Genomic DNA, 22,834 nt, shown 5'->3' with positions numbered 1-22,834 from the left:
CCGTTCATCAAATGCTTGCCCGCATATGCGGATTCACTGTGCCGTGAATTTCTCATTAATCACGTCCCGGCTCTTGAAAAATATACGTGCACAGCGGCTAGAGGCTGCTCGATCGATTTTTCAAACCATTTTAAATTTCAATCAATTTCAAAACAATTAAAAGCGGAAGTAGGCAATTGAACAACTGCAAAATCCTTGATTGGATTTTCCCTGAAAGATCACACATGAGTTTTACTAATATGTATGTATATATGTACACGCGAATGTGTGTGATGTGTCGCGATCAGAGAGAACTAAAGTTTCCAAAGTTTCGGTCCAGTTTTAACCTATTTTCTAATTAATTTTCATCGAACAAAGTTCTAAGGAGAAAGAGACAGTTGATTTTTCGCGTGATGAATTACTGCCGTTCGATTGATCTTTCGCATCCCGAGCTTTTGGTCCGTCGAATATTATCATCTCCAGACGCGCTATTAGATCTGCAAATGTTTATATTAATCTTTGAAAATTCCTACATGTTATGAAAACAGCATTCCCGGCAATTCAAAATCTTTAATAGAATACGCGGACTTTTCCGAAGTGAATAAATAGTTGTAGCTCATGATGCAGTCGGCTTATTTGCTTATCATGCCAGTTATAGTCATGGCTATAAACGAATCGAAACTTATAACTATGTGCATTTGAAAAAATAAATTGAGAATTAATATTTAACGCTCAGTATCTTCCAACTGATGGTCATCATAAACATGGATTAATAACATCCCAACGTCCGGCTGCGGGATAGAGCACCAAAACATCCGGTTATTGCACCGACTTTTAGTTTGACCAGTATGGAATCCGATCCCTAGAGTGGAATGACAGAATAGCTATTAAAAAAAATTTAATTTCGTAGTCTAATTTTTCTTTGTATGCATGAAACTACCGCAGTGCGTAAAAATAGAAAGTGATTTCCTTCCCCTCCCTAGAACCTTCGTTTACACTTATTATGAATAGAAGAAATCACATGAATGTAATTCGAATTCTGGTGAATAATTCTAGAAAATACTTCCTAGGCTATTATAATTATACATTAGGCATTAATTCAGTGAATCGGCGATCCTACTTCTGCCTCCTTCGACAAACGTGTTATAGGGCAAATTAAAAGTCCCCATAAATTTGAAAAATTCATGAAAAATTATCAAAGTATTACACATGTATGCGGTTAGCACTAAAAGTAGTTTCATGAATATGAACTTCGTTTGTCAAGTAAAATTATTTCGTGATTTTGCCTATTGCGGGAAGGGGGGGTTTTCCAAGAAAATGGTAAACATGCAAATACTATAATTAACGAAAACAACAGACGTCCATCCACAGTTTTTATTCGAGTTTATGATTTGAGCTCTTCTAATTTTAGTTTTTGATTATTAAGCCATTGCTTGTAAAGTTATTCTATCTAAATAACGAAAATTGGCGGCAAAACATTATGCAGCGCATATGCTTACCAATACTACTACTACTTGACCACAAAGTACCTCGTACACAACATTCCTCTAAAGAATTTCTGAGGAACTCTCGGCACACCCATTCATACAATCTCTTTCATTGCTTTCAAAAACAAAATGTGAACATAGTCTAATTCTTCTATTCCATTTGTTGTCTGATACCCTTTACAGATCGTTTTGAAGACTGAATCTCTTCACTTTATTGATATAATTTTTTTCATTTATTTATTTACCATGTTGTAATACACACACATACTTTACTAACCATAATTATTCAAACTATCTCGCAAACAGAAGAACAGATGATAACTAATTTTTTTGTGTTCTTCGTAAAATGATTATTTGTAATTTGTTTTTGTACTATTCTTGTCGTACTATATTTATTATTGTTGTGACACTTATTACAGGGAATTTTTGCCTAAATCAATAAATGTTATTTTTATTTCATAAGGAACTGATATACGCCGAAATGTATTGGGTGTGTAAATATGTAGTCTTAGATGTAGCCTTATGATGCCAGAGTTATGCGTACTTTGCGTTCTAATGGTTCTAGCACAAGTGTTCCTTAGCAGATAGATATTATCATCTGAAAAACAGGGTAGCAGAGCTAACCATAGACAAAATTCCCTACTTTTTTGGTTTTTTCGCGCCGAAAAATCGGAATCCATGAGATATTACGGTTCAAAATGCATAATTAATAACTTCCACGACAATTTGAATTTTTAAAACTATGGTGACTTTTGGGTCACCCTGTTTCTGTATAATCCACAATGGCAAAGGGCACCACTGCGAAGAAATATACTCTGCTTTACTTTATATTTTCACTAACGTTTCACACGCATTAAATCAATTTTTTTTTAGAGCTACACATACCAAGAATAATTTTCTCATATGTAACTTTGAAGAAAACATTTCTGTCCTCTCGACACCAGTAATATATAGTTATATACTATCAAATATCTCATTTTCAATAACTGTTAAGAAATAACTGTTAATAACATGTTAAGAAATAATCCAGACGTTACCAAGGATAATCATTTTCCCATTGGATCACTTTAATGATGTACATATTTGGTATCGTAGATTTTATTAGTAAAACAATAAATGTAAAAAATTCAAACTTACCTTCGGAAAAAAACCAGAGCTATCTTCTTTTCTCTTCATGCATAGTTACTGCGTACAAAAAGAAGCAGTAGAGAGAGAGAGAGAGACTACCTTTTGCTTATATTAAATTCCTTAGGGAAAATGGATCTTCAGGGACGAAAGAGAAAAGAATAGAGATCGAGTTTATCTCCAAGAATATACGTACGTTGATAGATGCATATTTAATCTGGACGGTCGGAACAAAATGCCGATGCTCAAAATCCTTTATCATACTATACATCTAAATTGATGCGAGAATTCTGTTCTTTCTTCCATATTTTTCATTTATATTTCATAAAAGTCTTCTATTTCTCATTGTCTTTCTTTGAACATGTAGCGAAGTGGAAAGATGCTATTTTTTGGTCCCATGATTAGATAATAAATAACTATTTATGGTGTGTTGTCACTTTCGTTTCAGCTCGTGGTACCTACTGAGCTTATAGTCATTTATATTTCCTATGAAATTAGCTTTCTTTTTAGTACTTCGTAGTTTGATACCGTTATTGGAAATTGTTTTTTTACCCTCCACACCTACTTTTTTATATGGAAATTTACCGGAAATTATACATCAGTTTACGAAGTATGTTTACATATACGTATATACACGTGATAGGTGTATTTTTGATGTAAGTGCTTCTTATTATTGCAAATGGATATTAAGATTAGTATGAAACTATTCTTCGGTGGAACTTAAGTTTACAGCAATCAAAATATCACAGTGATTTATTTATTTTAATAAAATGAAATTTTATGAGAAATAAGAAGCATATTTTCGTGATTTGATGATTATTTTTTGCAATGAATATCTTTGCTGTTCGGGAAGATATTAAAAAATAGACCGCAATCAAATTGCTGAAATGTTCGAAGAATGCATTTCAAATTAAGTTCACTTACTAAATTAATGATAATGAATAAAATAATAAATGATAGAAATATTGTCATCGATAATAAACATAAAGCACGATGATCTATATTAACATGAATACGTATGACCTAATTTATGTGTAATTTTCGTGTTGTCATGTCTATCATAATTATTAACTCTTTAATGGAATATTTGTGATTAGACAATTATTTTTATGACGAGAAAAATTAGGTTTTTTTTACGTGAAGTGTAAATTAAATCCATTTACCTTTTCTTTCATTGATATAATGCACAAAATAGCCAGAATTTTTTTTCCAGCTTTTGGTGTATTTTCTTAAATCTATGGGGTTAAGAAAAGTATACTCTTATCTAAATAAAGGCTTGTTGAATTGGCCCTCTTGTGGTTCGCTCTGATAAAAATGCATTGGAATACATCGTCACAGCAATTTTAATAACTGGAATTAATTTTTAAATTATTTAGAATGGACAGTTAAGAGTAAAATATTGAGTTTGCGTTTATATTTTATTGTTATCTTACTTAACAAAGTTAGATAGTTGCTGTTTTGAATTTTATTTTCAATCCCCCTACATTTGATGCGGATTTATAAATCTCTGAACTTATAAAATTTCGGTAGCTCTCAAAAAAATAATCTAGGCAAAGAATCGAGTCTTTCTAGATAAACAAGTATTGTACACTGCCTGATTTTGTACTGAAATTAGACTATAAGATGTACATTATTTTTTAAAATACCAAAAAAAAATGGGGAAAGAAATTAATATAATGGTTTTTTGACGTTGTATTAGCATTGTGTCTCATAAATTCATAAATGGTTAAAAAAATTCATGAAAATTGTAGGTGTTGCATGTGTATTTAAGAATACGGTTTGAAAAAAAGTTATTCTCACGAAGAAAGATTTTTTTTTCTTTTTGGTACAGAAAAAATTTCAAATTTTTGCAAATAGGGGTACTGCCCACGAGCAAATCCTGTAAATATGCAAATCTGAGTCCTGTAAAATACAAACATCTCATTTACGAATTTTCCGGTTACTAAAGCTTGCATATAGTTTCTATCATGAATGCTGACATTCGTTAATCACACCCTGTTGGTGAAATTGTTTTACCTCAGCTACAAATCCCCTGTCTGAAGCTTTACAAACGTTCCGGACACGGAAGAGATTGTAGAAAGGTTCGGGTCGAATCACTCCGGCCGGACTGGTTTTTCGTGCCCTCAATCGACAAAAATTTTAACTAATTTTTTTCTCCAACAAAAAAAAATCCCCCCTACTTTTAATATAATAACTTAGAATTCACGAATTAATTGGTTACCTTGCATATTCAAATATACACCGGGCTCAATAGAGGATTACGTTTTTTTTTCAAGAAACGAAAAAATTTGACGTTTAAATATTTTATTTCTTCGTTGGAAACGACTTTCGTCGTTCGTGTCTATTGCGATTCGGTTTTATACTCATACGTAACAGATCAAAAACGAACTCGTACTTCTATTTTTTAAAGGTCATTCAGTTGTGAATGCAGTTGAGGTCCTGAACCAATTTCCAATAAATCCATCTGTTATTTATGTATTCCCCAGATCCTTCCGTATCGCTTTATGAAAATACAGTAGGCTTCATTTGTATCGGCTGTGTATAAAATTTCCACTTTTGTCCAATTCTCGTTTCAAGGCTATTGAATAATTTAACATCATCACTTTGAAGTGAAAGTTCTTCTGTTTGTGAATGAGGAGGGACTTTTGAAAAATTGATAACCACGACCGGATGTGGCGAAAACGGGAGACGTGTAAAATAACAAGATGGTTTTGAGGCTTGGAATCGATTTCTGGTTTGCGAATTCAGAACCGCGTCCCTTTTCGTACCTATACATGTGTACTGTATATAAACACTCTCTGGAATTTCTCTAAAAAATTTACGACCAAAAAAGTTGTCGAAAATAATTTTTCTCACTGAAAGAAATTGCGAGATGCTAGGAAAAATAATGAAAACCCATTTCATTAAGTGATTAAAAAACTTCAGATCAGACCCTTCAAACCCTTTCAGATCCGAGCATTCTTTTTCAGAATTTTCAAAATGTTTTTGCATTTTTAATACTCAGAAAATTCATTAAAAACAAATTTTTCAGCAAATCTTAAATTTTTTCGAATTCTCAATTTTTTTTCTGTGAAGAAATAAGAAATATTTCACCTGGTTTCAATTTTTTCAGCCAAGTTGATGCAATGTATATTCATATTCATATACATTTTTTTACAGAATTTTATTGCTAAATATTGTGCAATAAATCACACTTTTTCTAGAGGCACCCTACTCCTGTAAGAAATCTGCAAACCCCATGAAAGTTTAACTTAAGTGCTGCCCTCTGACGGAAGAACATAAAGTTTATATCACATATATTTCCAACTCAAAACATGCAATCCTTTGTCAGAGCTGAACTCTCTGAAGTCAAAACAAAAATTCACCAGCTGGAAAAAAAGCAACTCACCGTAAATCACCAAGGATTGGAAGAGATATTCATATGTATATCAACTTCATTTGGAGAAGCATTGGAATTTTCGAAAAGTATGACTAGATCCGACAAATGCCAAGCATAAATTGCACATATTAAATCAGAAATTTTTCACTGTGTGCATCAAAAGAGAAATATGGAAGCTATCTCGAGTTACGAGAATAATTGCGTTCTTGTTATAAATCTTCTAGTGCAAACTCAGCATCTATAAAATTAGTATTTCGAATTCAGTATTGAATTATCGTTTATGATATTTATAATCGATTATGCAAAATCGCTCAATTTAAATTCAAACTGGTTACTGAAGCATAAAAATATCTTTCAAACTTGAAGGCACTTTTCAATCGAAATTCCGTATAAATGAAAAATTTGAGTCACATTCATTTCTGATCAATTCACTTTTGTTTCAGATGAGCAATAAATTTGATTAAAATGCTTCTTAAAATGTAAATAAAATCAAAAACAAAAATTTAACTTCCATTTATAATTTTTGAAACTGTTTTTTTGTGCTGGAAATCAAATATCTGTAGAGAGTTTAAATTATTCATAAATCATAAAAATTTTCGCGTGAAATATCAGAGGCGATTTTTTATCCTTGCGCATACAGTCAGTTTTCAAAATCAGTATTTTACCAAAAAAAGTTAATTTGAATACGAAATTTGTTTGAAATTGGAATTGTAATTGAAGTTTTTGGACTCGGAGAGAAATGATTAAGTTTAATGTTATTCATGAGCTTTCTTTTTTTTTTTTTGTAATTACAAATACGGCTTTCTTGATAAAAATTGATTTTTTTTTTTTTTATCCAAAGGCAGTGATAGCATAGTTTTCTGAATCAGGAGCTGAGATTTAATTTCATGTGATAGGACGAGCCCAAGCTGATTTATCGGAAAATAAGGAGTCAACATTCTGCAATATCTGATAAAAAGGATCCAGTTTCATACCCCGTTGACGGCATAGTGGGGGGTCGGCTGAAGTTGGTTTTTTGCGGTTTTCCAACTTCAAGGCACGAATGCGAGCCGGTCTCTAATTCAAAAAAAGTTTCTCGGCAAAGAGCAGGCAGGTCTACAATACGATACACGCATAACGTAAAATTCAAGCACATTTATCATCTTTATTTCAAAATATGGCAAATAGATGACATCACCAGAAGAACATAAAAGAAGCCCCTTAGTGGGGGGCCATGGAAGAAAAAGAAGTATTGGTGAAGTTACTTCAGCAACGAATCACCGAATGAAGCTTTACGAACGTTTCGGACGCTTAAGTGATTGAAGAAAGTTACAGGTCCATAATTCTGGGCTTCGCTTTTGCGGATCGCCCTCTATCGATAAAAACTTGAACCAATCTTTTTTCTGTACTAAAAAATAAATTTCTTTCGTTGAAATAATTTTTTTGCAAACTAACATTAAATATACTAATTTTTCTAATTTTAATGAGTTTCTAAACTGAAATGATTTCATATATTATGCTGAGGCTTTGTAAGCATAGCATAGGCTTTACATTTTATTGGCTTACCTCTTATACACGTACTCACACACCTAACACACCTAACAATCACGTACAAACAATTTATTATCCTCTTCATTAAGCTCGTACGGAACAGCATCGAACATGGAAGCTTATGAGAGTCTATAGATTCGGTATGCACTGAGAAAATGCATCTACCTAAGTCAGTCTCACACTAAGTAACATCAAACAAAAAAGCTAATAAGCTTAGTACGGCCTGAGAAAATGCTAATTAATTTGAGGTTAAGTGGCTTTACCATAAACATTGACTCAATTACAATTAAAGTATAAGCTCCAAAATCTGTATTAAATTTGAAATTAATTTTGTCCTGGTAATAATAACCAAAACTCTTACGTTATGTAGAATATTTACGGATTCTCACGAAATTTTAAGAAGTGTTTACGATATTCGTAGAATACGATCGAAAAACATGGCAGAGAAAAACTTACTCCTTGCGTTAGATAAAACATATTTGAAGCATTTTGACCCAACTCTAATTGGAAAATGGATAATCTTTTAATGCATATGCATTAATTTGTTATTCGTCATTTCATCAACGTTATACGAAACACCAAGTAGGCGTCTGTCATTCGTACGAACGAATCGCATGCTCGAAAAAGGAGAGGAGGGGGAGCGGACAGACATAAATTTGCATTGATCCGGAATGATTAATTCCACGGAATTAATCGATCATTAATTTCAATATGGATCAACTCAATATTCCCGAACACTGTCTGACAGTAATTAATTTAAATTCAGTAGCATTGCGGAGAGTAGTTTTATACTACACTGCGGAGAAGCTCAGTGCAATTTCCTGGACAGTTTCACTTAACAAATTAAGACCACGCACGTTAATTATATTTTGATTAATGAGCTTAATTAATAAATTTGCATGGAGGAAATCTTAAATACTCTTAAAAAATTATTTTTGTAGTATCGGAGACAAGTTGTTAATTTTTTTTTAGAAATATGCAAATTAAACTGATGATTAATTCTCTTCGAATTCATCCTCCTATGATGAAAACCGTAGGTCTCTATAGAATATTTAGCCAGAAATTCATATTAAATAGTTACAGAACTGAAAAATCCAGCAGAAACAGGAACTACAGAAACTTACATCTTCGTAAATTCGAAACAATTCCTCAAAGAATTGTGAAACTTTGCAAGTGATAGGTTCTTCAAAATCTTGCCAATCACTTTGCTTTTGCGACTGCAAATGACTTGCTATGAAGTTTTGGTTTTTTCTTGATTCGAGGGATCTAAAAAAAAGTTGCACAGAGGCGCGTCACACGACTACAACTACTTACCCGTGTGTACATGCACCACATAGAAATTCCCATGCGGGATTTCAAACATATTGGTACATTCTGGAAACGTGTGTTTTGAGTGTGCGGCACTAACGTATTATGTTGTCAGAGTCATGCTTGTTTCATTTCTAGTCATGCTGTCATCTGTCTTTCCCATTTTGAACTGAAAACGGCTGGTGCCTCCATTTCCACGTCATGTAAAATCACAATCAAATAAAATCGTGTGGAAGATCTGCCTGCTCTCAGCGGAGAGACTTGTTCAAATGAGAGACCGTCCCGCATTCGCCTCTACGTTATCACTGTAGACCAGCGGCTCTCAACGTTTTTTGACTCGCAGAGCCTTTTTCAGTATATAATTTTTACGGCGGAGCCCTGTTTGGCGCGAGGAGCCCTTTTTGTGTACAATTTTAATTCCGGAACCCTGTAGGCCTCTTTTTTTTATTTATGTATCAAATTTACTGATTTATTTTATTTTCCTCGAGTCACGGCGGAGCCCCTGGGAAGTGCACACGGAGCACCGGTTGAGAACCACTGCTGCAGACAAAGACAACAATTGAATGCTTGAACTTGCTGGAAACTTGAAAATTCTCATATTCATGGCATTGGTGTTACGAGAACACCGTCCTAGGAACTGTAACGTCTGCTCCTGAAGTTTGTTTAGAACACAATTGGTTAGCAAACTCCAGATTATTATTCTGAGTTAGCATTAAGTTACTTAACGAGTGGAAATGCAGTCATTGCAGTATGAAATATGATAGACAGATGGTAGCACCAGCAAGATCGCGAAACAAGCACGACTCTGACAACATATATAAGTTAAGTGCACGCGTAACGCATAAACATACAACACGGCACAACCGGCATGTACCGATTCGTTAGAAATTTCGCAATGGTCACAAACTGTATTTTCACTCTCAAAACTGCTGCAGGCTAATTTCTGAAGACATTTTGAGCCTTTTTTAAATTGAAACAAATACAAATACAAGGCTACAACGGGCAAAATGTCCAACGAGATGGCTAACAAAACCTGCCCATAACAAATATGAGTATCATATATTTCTAAAATACAGCAACCTAATTAAAAATGCAGTGATAAAAACTAAAACACATAAGATAAAACATCATACCTGCATAGTCATACCTTGCATTTTCTTTCAGCCATTACAGCTATAGCAAGTCTTGACATATCTAATCATCCAGACTTTTATTTTTATTGAATTTTATGGTACGAGTTTCCAACTCTTTGTTGAAAAGACTGCACCAAAAGTTTGCATTAAATTTCCATAACTTCCCATTTAGAGCCGTCCTCACCCAAGGAAGAACTTTGTCTTAGGTGGGGCCGTATTGATATACCGTGCTGCACCTTGATCGCATGTAAAATTCCTTTCATCTCTAACTTGAAAAGACAAAAGTTTCCAGACCCTCATAAAACATGGTACTCATGTATAATTACCACAATATTCTTTATGGCATCTTCCAATGGATGACTGGTAAAAACTTACAGAGCGACTCTCATAACAGCGAAATGTTTATACGCTGAGTGACTAAAAAAAAACTCATAACATGTTTTACTGCACCTATTAAGCAAACCTCAGGCTGAAAATACTGTAATCTACGGGGGTTTTTTCTGTTGTTCTGGAACAGAGTCAGCAATAAAATGTAGGCCGATAAACAAACAACTATGTTTATGCCAAACTTTGCTTCGAAAAACGTCTTTCAAACTGTATGAACAATTTTGTTATAGTATTTTCGTTGTTCATAGAGCTTGGTCTGCCCAGTAATTAAATATACTTAATAATCGTAATTATACCTCCACTGGATATTCTTTGAAAATGATAGCATATACAAGAATTTCGATGCTAAAACATATTTGCATAAAACTGTGAAGAAGTGGTTATCATTCGCATTTCTCGTCTAAATACAATGCAGACCCTCAGGGACTTATGGAGGTGATTGAAAACTCATTCTTATCCTAGAATATAGGATTGTGAAGGTTTTGACTTTCTACTTCTACGTTATTGTACATGCAACTTGTGCACATTCCTCCGCGGAATTCTTAAATAATCGATGCAAGCCGGAATGTGCGCATTCTGTGTGTATGGGAGGCTCCTAAAGTATTTATATTGTCAGAGTAGTGCTTGTTTTGTGTTCTTGCTGGTGCTGACATCAGTTTTCTATAACTCTTGTTACTAATACTACTTTTTAACCGCACACGTAAACATTCCTCTGGGGGAATTTCTAACTTATCGGTACATGCCAGAACGTGTTTTGTTTATATATGCGTGACTCTAACGTATTTCTGTTGTCAGATTTGAGCTTGTTTCGTGTTCTTGCTGATGCAGCCATCTGCTTTCCATATTCTAAAGTAAATACGGTAAATGCGTGAATTTTCATGTCCTGTTATTATGTTGAAGGGCTGCATGCTTACTGTGGAAAGATGTATCCAAATGGGAGACCAGTTCGCATTCGCCACCAAAAACCCTCAGAAGACCAACTTCAGTTGATCACCATTGTGTTGCCAATGAAATTCAAATAAGGATAACCCACGATGAGAGTCCAGCACGATGGCTACACGACCCCACTGGCCAGTTGCTCTGCATGGCGAGATGTTTTGAGATACTGCATGACCTCAAATTGCCTCGATGAATACGTGTTCAGTGCTTGTTAATGGCGATCCAACAGACTGTGTCGTATAATTTTGGTACTCGTTATCCTACGTTCCCATAGCCGGTGTCTTTCTAATACTGGCCAGAACTAGAGAGGGGTGAAGAGGGTCAATTATCCCGGGCGTGAGGCAAATTTTAGGACGGGAGGAAAACACCGTTCTAAAATAATCGAATTTCACTGTGGTTGGCGTTGGGGATGTGGAAAATGCTTCCTGCCCCTTTCCTCACAAAAATCTTGGTCACGGTCCAGCCCTGATACCTAAAATTGCAAAACATGACAGCCTGTAAGAACTCAAATACTACTTGATATCTATATGTGCAGAATCATCCATATACGTACTTCCTGTTCCTTATTCGAAGCAATACTCAGACCCTGCCGACAAGAACATTGCTGTGTTATTTTTAGGTTTCGCCGAACGCACTTATTATTTTTATTCCTGCTTCCCTCCCCCCCTTCCTTCTCGTGACGTTAAGTGCTTGGGCAGCACTATTTCTTTTTCTGGGTTCCGTTTTTCACCTTTTTTCCGGAAACGTGTAAAAGAGGAAGTTCTTTCTTATATGGGCCAATGGATCGAACCTCCTACCGCGCTAGTGAGCGCCGTTTGTATGAGAATATGTGAGTATAAAGTGCATACGGAGGGGTCCTCGGAATGAACTACAGGGAGCTTTGACCATCGAGAAACGTCATTAGGTTTCCTTTTATGCTCATAAATCTTCGTCACATAGCCGCTCCCTCCCACTACCAAAAGGAAAAAAAAATCAATATAAGAGCTTCTATTCATTGCATATTACGGCACTACTGTATACCGTGAATATTGTTTCTTACATCGTATCAATATATATTAATGAAATATGTAATATGCTGTTTGAATGCGATATATCAGTATTTTTTTTTCTCTTATCCCTGTAATCTACATTATGAAGATTGACCATATGCTTCGCGCAGGGAATTTCTGCTTGGCGGCAGGTGAAACAATTAATTCAGAATAACTTCATGAAGAGTTTTTTCTTCAATTTAATCATTCTATGAAAAAATATATTTTACAGAAATTAGACGAGACATCTATGGATTTTTTTCATGCAGTTGTTTCTCACGTAATTATTTTTCCTTATACAGTCGGCCCCCCGTAAAAATTGATTACGTCAATTTCGAATCCTGCCGAATTCACCGAACGTGCACCAAACGCGTATATAACTTGGCGTTTTTAAACTGACATCACTGTTATACCCTGAGAGGAATCAACAAATCTAAAGCTGTGCAAACCGGTTTTTTTTTTCTTTGCTCTCAAAAAATTTGACTTAACAGCGAAAGAAAGAAAATAATTTGATTTTAAACCACTTTTACGATATTCTTCGAAAATTGACTTTGAAATTCTAATAACATTGGGCAGTTCTCATTGACGGTTTTGTGAACATTTTTAGTGGTAGTCAAAAAATCGAATAGAATGACTCGGTTTCATTTTCAAAAAGTTCTCTTCGCATTTTCCTAAATGTCACTCTTCCGTATTTTTTTTAGGCTTAGTTCGTCCTGGATTGGAGTATGCGGTCAGGTTTTGGAGACCATACCTACAAAGCAACATAGAGTTGTTTAAAGGGGTGCAGAGAAGAGATACGCGTGCTCTTGTTGGAACACAAGGCCTGAGCTATAAAAAAGACTCAATTTCTTGAATGCTTACATTGAAGGAAAACGCAGGTGTCGGGGGGTGATGAATATGATCGAAGTGTTAAAAATTTTCAGCCGGATATGGATAGGATCGACCATGAGTTATTGACACACTGCCAATCAACTGCTTTGACAAGAACACACAAGTATCGATTGGTAAGGGAAAATTCCAGGTTGTGGTGTCATAGGTCGTTTTTCTCTAATAGGGTTATTAACAAATGGAATAGTTTACTTCCAGGGGTCGTGAATTCTAACACAATTGACTCTGACAAAAAAGAAGTACGGTCACAGTGGGATAAATCCAGAAGTTATCCATGTTTAGAATAAGAACCATAATATTTTTTTATAGGTAATGTACTATATATTACTAGTTATTTTCGAGGTACATGATTTTATATTGGGTTTCTGTATTTTGTTTATATTCGGCATCCATATTTTTTATGGGCATAATTCTTTCAGCCATCTCGTTGGACAATTTAACTGTTAGGGTCGTTGTATTTGCAAAAAAAAACCACCATACTTATAAGCACACATCTATTATGGATGGAGATTTTCAATATTTATCAAATACAAGGTGAATATAAAACAATATTTCACATTCAAATTAATTTGCGGCGGTCTGCCGTCAATACTCAGATCAATGCCAAAATCTGCACATAGTCAAAGGATGCGTTCCTGGTTCTCTACCAGGAACGTCATGCGATATATGCGAGTCATGTGATATTGTTCAATTGTTGTTTGATTGTGAATCTGAACCATTTGAATGCGATAAAGTGTTTTCTCCCAACTCCGTATTCTCCTATATGATTACCCGTCAATATGCAACGTTATATTACATTATAGTTCTGTTAATTTTGCAGTCATTACACCACATACATCATATTCTTATTAAATTTATAGTATGAGAATTGGAAAAAATTAGATTCATCCCTGGTTGAGAAGCATTGAGATTCATTACTTTAACAAATTGAGGTCCTATGATTGATTTGGATGTAAACCTACACATCCGTTTGATCATAAAAAACCTTCTATCACGAATGTCATAACTATTTTTCTGTTATCACTGCCAATGGTTTGTGAATATATTTTTATGTTAATCCGACTATTGGTTGCAGATCTGAATTGCCCGACTTCTTTTATGCTTACTTTGCGCATTAAACACGTGAATAAATTGCAAATTAAACTGAGGAGACTCATTGGCATTCACTTATTAAAACTTTTAGATGGGAAGATTAAAATTATATAATATGATGTTTAAATAATGAAGCGAAATCGAAGTTTTGATAATTTAAATTAACTTATTAATTAATTAATTTAATTAACTAATAATTTGAAGAATTAACTGCCGTAAAGTTCTTCAAATTTGTAAATCTAATTTACAAAATTAGGTTATTTTTCCGAAGTTCAACAGACTTTACACCCGTACGCATAAATGGGATGCAGAAGAGAGAGATTGAAAGAGTCAATTATAACTGTTTGATTTCATTACACATATACGTTAAATCCCGAAAAATGCGGAGAAATTAAAAAACCGCATTGAGGGATATGTATTTATGAATTTTGATTTTTTTTTTATCTGTAAGCATTTTACTAATTGAATTTTAAGCTGTATGCTATTACAGAAAATAATAAGTTAACCATTCAGCCTTTTGATGGGATATTAAATTTTACACGAGATTATAGTTTTATTAATTTTTTTGAATAAAAAAATATATTTGATATAAAATTTTCAAAAATATCCAAGTATTCATATTGCGTCGCATAGTTGTTTTTTTTAAAAAGGGTAAGAATGAAATGTCATTATTCTTATGGCCATGTGTTATATTAAAAAGAGTGACCTATCTATTATAATTCTTGAAATAAAATCGTTGTTGTTTGTCTTTAAACCGATGTGCAGCCTAAAAATGCACAAAAAATATTATTGAAACTATATGTTTTTATTTTTATTCCGTTGCCCGCCCTGTAGAAAATGTATACGTATATATAACGTAATTAGCCGGTATTTTCCAGGCTCATCTGAAACAAAGTGATTCAATAACGATAAAAGTGCCAATAAGATTTAATAATTTAAAAGTTCAAAAATTGATTTGTTTTTATTAATTATTTTGCAAGCATAAGAATACACTGATCAATGCATCACTTGTTTTTAAAAAAAAATACACTGATCGCAGCAACATTTGTACACACACCAAAGAAATAATACATTGATCAGAGCAACATTTGTATTCATAAATTAAGATTTAGTGTGGAACAAAAACCTATTTGACTCCGTTATTTGTAAACTGATTTTTTAAATTCAAATTGCAATGGAAAACCCATTAAAATGCGCATCTTTTGTGTAGAAAAAATTTGGGAAATAATTGTTCATCTGATTGAAAACTTGGAAAATGGGAGAATGGGGGTTTTTGTTTTCCGAGAAATTTCGGCAATAAAAAACAAAAATTTAAAAATATTTTTGGCGGGAAGATGCTTACGGCTCCTTCCACACATTAGCCGGTGGAAGTGAAAAAAAAGAAGTGATACAATCAACGGCTTGGATTCGTATAAAGAACAAATGCACATGCACACATTCGTACTTTCACATTTATAAGTTTAAATTTAACACGCCGAAATACTGGCTATTACGTTTATTGTTGTTTAGAAAAGGGATTTTGCACATAAAATACCGTAACCGCTATTTTAGCGCATAAAACATACACTGACGTGAAACATAAAAGAAAAAAGTTATACTTTTATACCACATGTTGTTAATTTTTTTGCTGTACATCAGTTAAAAATCAACAACTGTTTCATTTTGAGAACTGTAACAGATAGTTTTGCTTTCATTTGATAGGTGGCACTAGGAAGTCCTAGCGCAAAACTTTTCTATTTTAAGCAATATTTAAACCAATTTTTCTTCTATACAAAAATTATAGGTACGGGAAAGCTAATAGAAGTTGAACTCATTCATCTGTTCAAGGCAAAATAATTTATCCTTCTGACACACACAATTTGTTTTTGCATTATGGCTGCCAAAAAAGCATATCTGTGGAGTTCCGCATGTATGCAGGAACACTTGCATTAGTGTCGATGAAAAAATTTGAGAAACGAAAAAAGTTTATATTAAATTAAAAATTAAGTTTTACATTTTTGGGGGTTTTTTACATGCCCGTGTCGGGCTCGTGGTCAAAAAATGCATTGCCTGCAAAAATTTCAACATGTTAGGGTGCTAGAGCATGTCGGGCAATAGATTTGTCTATCCCTGCACCCTTGTTAGTATTTATTGATGAACTAAATCGAGATAATATGTATTTTAAATTTCAAGGGGGAAATAACAATGTACCTAAGTTGAAACTGTTCCATTTCCCTTCTGATAGTGTGTGTAAATCGTGTTCTCTAATACATTAACCAATACATGGCATGCAAGAAAAATGTCAGCAATTTATTTGATAATCACGTAACAGCTTTTTGGCATTTTTTTAACACCATCAAAATTTGACTAATATATAAGCTAATTCATCCAATTTTTCACTGCTAGAGTCAAAATGACTAGATCCCAGGCAAAATAACTTTAGCTCAGAGTAAATTTTTCTTTCAATATTACGTCGGTGGATAAGATCTATCGACTTTTCCATTCTTCTTGAAAATACATACCGCAGTTCTCGACGAAATATTTATATAATAAATTTTTCGGCGACGGCCTTTTACAGAAAATTCACAATAAAACTATTTTTAATAAGCAGCAACTTGACAAACTATACTAATAAAAGGCTTAATATTACACAGAAACGCTCTGGCTCAAGATTATTAGCAGTTGATCTTCAAGATTCCTTGAACGTTAACGTTTATGCACACCTTAACGATAATGATGAACTGCATGCCTTATTGATTGAGACTATGTTCGTTTTAATTACGACATAATACCGTTTATTTTCATCCCTGGACAATAAACTATATCCTTGTGATCATCCTTCGTTTATATAGTTGAGTAATTACTTCATTATAATCGCATATCTTCTCTCTGATACAGTAATAATTTTTAGTTAAGACTACCCAATAGCGTATCGAATTACGCATATATATTGAAGCTGGATGTAATTATCGTATTCCGCTTAAAAATATTATATGAAGTGAGCGGAAAGTGTGGCACATCGAAAAGGAAAAATGTAATTTCAGCTTTTTTTTGTTAATGGATATCATTATAGTGATTAGTGCATCGGTATCACGAATGCATATTAGCAAATTTTATACCCATACGATTAACGGGAAAATTTGAACCTCGTGTGAATTTTTATTCGCATCGAAAGTAAGAGATCGTTATAAGCTCCGCCGTTACTTAATTATATTAAGTAAGTAACGTAGTATCAATTTATTATATTAATTTAGCTTAACTTTGAATTAACTTAATTTCATTATATAAATATAATGAAATTAAGGGAGGTGGTGCATGATTTTGAATTTTCGTAGCATCGTCCTATGCAAAAATCACCCCTATTACATTTGAAAAAATTATATCCGTTTTAGGCATTCAATCTTTCTTTAACGAGAGGTTTTTAGGATTTTAATTGTTTGTTATTTCTTTTCCTTCAAGCATTTACTTCAACAAAATGCAACTTTTCAAAAATCACCAAAATATGTCCATATTTTATGCCACACAATTACTTGAAATAATTTTAATGATGCGTTTCAAGACATTTGAAGGAGTAGCGTTTGAAAAGAAAAAAGTTCCTTATCTGAAAAAAAGTCATAGTTTTGAGAAAAAAGAATACAAGTATTTTAATGTAAAACTTCCACATAAATAATTCCAGTAGCTCATAATAAAAATATATTTAATAGTATATACATACATTTGGATGACGATTGGTTGGCATACCTTTTAATTTTTTTTATTTTCCTCCTGTAATACAACAAATGTGACCGAAGCTGCGGATAGTGGTACCCCTTGGCTGCAAATTAATGATGAAAATATCACTCAAAATTGTATGTTAATTTCGTCGTATCTGTTAAAATATAATTAAAAACTATGCCAACATAACCCCAGATGTGGGGCAAGTTGACGCAACCTCTGGTGTGAGTTGGCATAGCATGATGGTTAATAAGATCTGAGGAATAATTGCAATTTAGTAACTACAAAACGTTTATTTCAGTACAAAAATTCAGGAAAAAAGAGGTGCATGTTAAGCACCGAATATTTTGAAAAATAAAGTAAATGTAAAAAGAAAAGTTGCAAAACAAACCAAAAAAGCAAAAAACAAATCATCATTCACAGCTTCATATCCAGCAAGAAAGTAGGTCGATCGCTCACTTGAGATGGCGGTTTTAATTTCCCTACAATTTTACTACGGTTATACCCAATACGTAAGTTGGTATACGACACGTATATACATGTATACAACACGTATATACATGTATACAACAATATGACTCGTGTGCTATGCCAACAGAGAGCTGCCTCACTTTTCCGAAAAAGTTTTATAAAGCATTTCAGAACTTGAATACAAAACGTTATTGACCACTTGACCCATCACAACTGTTGAAAGCGTCTCAACGTATTCATGGCATCAACGAATATTAAAAAAAGACTTGAATGAGAAAAAAAAATACTTTCCTGGCAGGAAATCAGGAAACTTGCTATCCTTCGTCTCTGAGAGCTCCCATCACATTGGAACTACGATGGATGACGAAGGCCCTTCAGGTGGTTTGGCAGTGGCAATACCAGCACTCAGTGCTCACAGAAAATAGAGTACAAAAGAGACGGCCGTATGCCAACTAGCCCCGGTCTTCCCTACTTTTGTAGCAAGAGTTTAAGGTTTAGAGGTTTTTATGAAGAGTTTAAAGTTTTTAAAAATTGAAAAATGTGTTGTGAAAATTTCCGTAAATTGACCCCAACTTAATTTAATTAAGTGATTGGAATTGAATATGAATTCTTTTTTGTCTCTTTCACAGGTCACCAATTAAAGTGACAGTCTGGAGATACGAGTTTTAGGCACTAGAGAAAGTTCTAACTTTTCAACATGTGTGTGTATCCCTGGATTTGATTTGGATTGAAGCATGGGATTGAAATGCCTGGAGAGCACGATTAAAATTTAATTTAATAGAAATTAGGGACTGTTTTGGTTTCACCAGTATATTGTTACCCGACGGAACCCTCATAAACGCATAATGGAAGTGTTGGATATCGAGGCCGATCTAGACTACGAGGACTCCACTGTGGCGCATTACGCCAGAACACTCGGTGGCTTACTGCATCATGCGAACTACACCACCGACGACCCTTGCAACGACTCTTTTTTGAATTACAGCTGCAACAACACCGACTACGATTACGGTCGACCGGATTACAGCGACGCTGCGGCGATGGAGCATCTTTTGAGCATCCTGGTACCGATACTTTTCGGTGTTATAGTGGTCGTCGGGTTGTTCGGCAACGCTCTCGTAGTGATAGTGGTAGTGTTCAACCCTCTGATGCGTTCGACGACCAACCTACTGATCATCAACCTGGCTATAGCTGATCTTCTGTTCATTATGGTCTGCGTGCCGTTCACCGCGTGGGACTACGCATTCCCTCACTGGCCGTTCGGTGACATTTGGTGTAGGGTGGTGCAGTATCTAGTCATCGTCTGCGCGTATGCGAGTATTTATACCTTAGTGTTGATGTCACTGGACCGTTTCTTGGCCGTTGTTCATCCGATAACTTCCATGTCCATCAGGAACGAGAAAAACGCGTACATAGCGATCAGCTGCACGTGGATAGTAATTTTAGTATGCTGCATACCCGCGCTCATGAGTCACGGCCAAATGAGTTACCCGTTCGCCAACGACAACTACTCCGTATGTGCATTCTTGGTTCATTCTTACAACCACGCAGCTTTCCAGATATGTTTCTTTTTGTCGTCGTACGTCATACCTTTGGGACTCATATTCTGCCTATACATGTTGATGCTGAAAAGGCTGTGGTTCGGGGTCGCGCCCGGTGGTCGGGTCAGCGCGGAAAGCTTGAAGTCCAAGAAGAGAGTTACGAGAATGGTCGTCGTAGTGGTTGTGATATTCGCCGTGTGCTGGTGCCCTATCCAAGTAGTCTTGGTGCTGAAGAGCGTCGACGCTTACGAGATCAACGTGACAAACATTGCGGTACAGATCACGTCCCACATATTAGCTTATATGAATTCGTGCGTCAACCCGATACTCTACGCTTTCCTGTCAGATAATTTCAGGAAAGCTTTCCGCAAAGTTATCGCTTGCAATCCGAAAAATGAAGCGAGGCCTCGTAAGGGAGATTACGAACGAGCCGAGAGGGACACCGTGGCTACGACGGCGACCAAATCCTCAAAAATCAGCAATGACATATTATAACCACGAGTTGTGAAAAAAAGTAATAGTGATGCCGAACTAGAGAGAGCAATTAAAGGTTTATTTTGATACCAAAGGAGAATACTTTAATATCAGAGGATGCATATACTAATTACACGCGTGGAAGACAATTGATGGGAACCATTTCCTGACACGAAAATACATATCCTCACAGATTTGATGGAGAAAGCTTCAAGGAAAACTTATTTATTGTTTAATGTGTCAGATTCAAGTGCAGCTCATATATTCGAAGTAACTAAGTTACCGCACGCACGAATTCTGTAGATATTACTCCACTCAAGAATCAATGCATCTATCAAATCAACATCTGTTCAAGTGTTTCAGTGTTTCCTAGTCTTGATTTCGTAAATTATATATGTATTAGACACACACTGATATTTAACATGCTGAGGATACACTTGCATGAGCTTATGTGAGTTAAATGTTCATTGCACGAAAATAATTCACCAGCTGCGTTGTACTCTTCGAACAATATGATGCGAAATTAATTATTGTATTATAATGAAATCGTATTATGTTATTGCTATTCCTTGTTATATTGTGAAAGATCGTTGATATTGTCATTGGAATATCAAATTCAATCATTATTTTGATTTTTAGAAACGTTCAGACGTATAATTAGCAACTGAAAATAAATGAGCGAACTTTTGCCTGAAGTCATGAATTTCGCTGATCACGAATTTCTTCCTAGATTTTGGCAATCAAAAAAATGTTTTTCTTCAAAACTTCGTCTGCGGACAATGTCAACAATCCACCGCCACGCAATTTATCGATAAAGTAACACAGTAAGGGAATGGTGAGGTGAGTGGGCAGGTGAGTGAGCCAGTGAACAAGTAAGTATGTAGAACAAGGAGTTACTGACCAAGTAAGAAGTGAGCAAATGAGCGAGTGATTGAGTAGGTGAGTAAATAATAGAATGAGTGTGCAGGTAAGTGAGTGAGCAGGTGAGCGGGTGAATTCTTACGGTTACTTACTCAATTACTCACTCACCCAATCAGCCATACGGGCACTCATTAACCTGTTCGCTAGCTCATTCAACAACTCGTTCGGTCACTCTTTGGCTCACACATTTGCTCTATCACTCAGTTACTCACTCACCGGTAACGAGCTGTTGTCAGTGAACTTTCCTATCTGTGAATTGTAAGGCGATGAATTGTCGGTGAATTTTCTGCAAATCTCAACAATTTCATTAAAATCTGAATACATTTGAAACATATGGAATCTGAAATTTATATTGAAATGTGTCTTCTTATCTAAGTATGACATGTTAATTTTACACATGTTGCACATTAGTATAAAATTTCAAGTTTATATAAAACTGTGAATTTAAAAGATTTGTAAAGATCACGAATAGATTGTAATACTCAGATAATTACCTGTATTCAACTGGTAAATACTTTCTATGTATCATAACCATTGCGTATTACCGTACAACCGAAGGCTTTCACTATGTAGATACTGATCGTAATGGTTTATAGTCATCATGAATTTCAATATTAGGGGCCAAAAATATATCAATGTGTACCTCCGAAACAAAAGAGAAATAGTCATCGTCGAGTACACGTGAGATTTTCTACTGAAAAGGAGATTTATATGTGGCGCCATCGTCACTTTCGAAAAAGATACCCGTTTGTATGCAAACACGAAAATCGAAATTTCGATCGTATTTTAAAATAGTAGTAAAAGGTGCTTCACGATATTACACGAGGTCGTCTCATGATAGAATATTGTTGTATTTATAAATATAAGTGATCAAAAATCATAATCGTAACTAAACTGAATTTGCGATCTCCATTATGAAAGACGTATAATTTACAGACTTATACTCATTTTTTTTTTCACAATGATTTTACATGTATCATGTGGTTCAACTTTTTAATCTATATTCTAAAATGGGGCTCTTAGAATTTAGGTTGAAGAGTTTCTACCCTCATGGTATTGCACGCTACAGCTTTTATTCATGGTATGGATGGTGTACTTATGATGCATGTTTGTGCTTCGCGTGCGTAAATGTACATATAGAATAGTGTATGATTATATTTAATGATATGTAAATAAAAAAAAGAGTTTCTGTTCCTGCATTTGTTTGAGTTTATTTTAGAAGTCGGTTTATAACTTATTCTCACTGCACGGTAGGCGAAAGTTTGAGATGATTCTTTTTCTCAGCACAATGTACGAAGGAAATTTTTTTTCTGCATATTATGCGAGGTGAACTCAGAAAGAAAAGTCTACTAGTCTCCCCCGGGAAACGAACCCCAGTCCTCTTGCAATCGGGGCAAGCGCATTATCCATGTACACAACTGGAAACACGCATGACTATTTCTTCCTTATTTACTCTCTG

General features: G+C 34.7%; 1 protein-coding gene across 1 annotated transcript in view; it reads left to right on the top strand.

Annotated features, from left to right (window-relative positions):
- The window catches only part of LOC149083422 (allatostatin-A receptor-like), a 64,271-nt gene extending 41,697 nt beyond the window's left edge, over positions 1–22,574 (top strand). The window contains exon 2 of the mRNA XM_089236713.1: positions 19,069–22,574. Within this exon, the coding sequence (XP_089092839.1) occupies positions 19,285–20,475 (1,191 nt within the window). The 5' untranslated portion in view covers positions 19,069–19,284 and the 3' untranslated portion in view covers positions 20,476–22,574. The remainder of the gene's footprint in view (positions 1–19,068) is intronic.
- Positions 22,575–22,834: the final 260 nt, after the last annotated feature.

Source organism: Pholcus phalangioides, unplaced genomic scaffold (assembly GCF_987345545.1).
Source record: "Pholcus phalangioides strain wild (caught in Gottingen) unplaced genomic scaffold, Ppha-v1.0 ptg000009l_1, whole genome shotgun sequence".
Classification (NCBI taxonomy): domain Eukaryota; kingdom Metazoa; phylum Arthropoda; class Arachnida; order Araneae; family Pholcidae; genus Pholcus; species Pholcus phalangioides.
The sequence above is the reverse complement of the archived record's forward strand: the minus strand, read 5'-3'. Positions and strand labels throughout refer to the sequence as shown.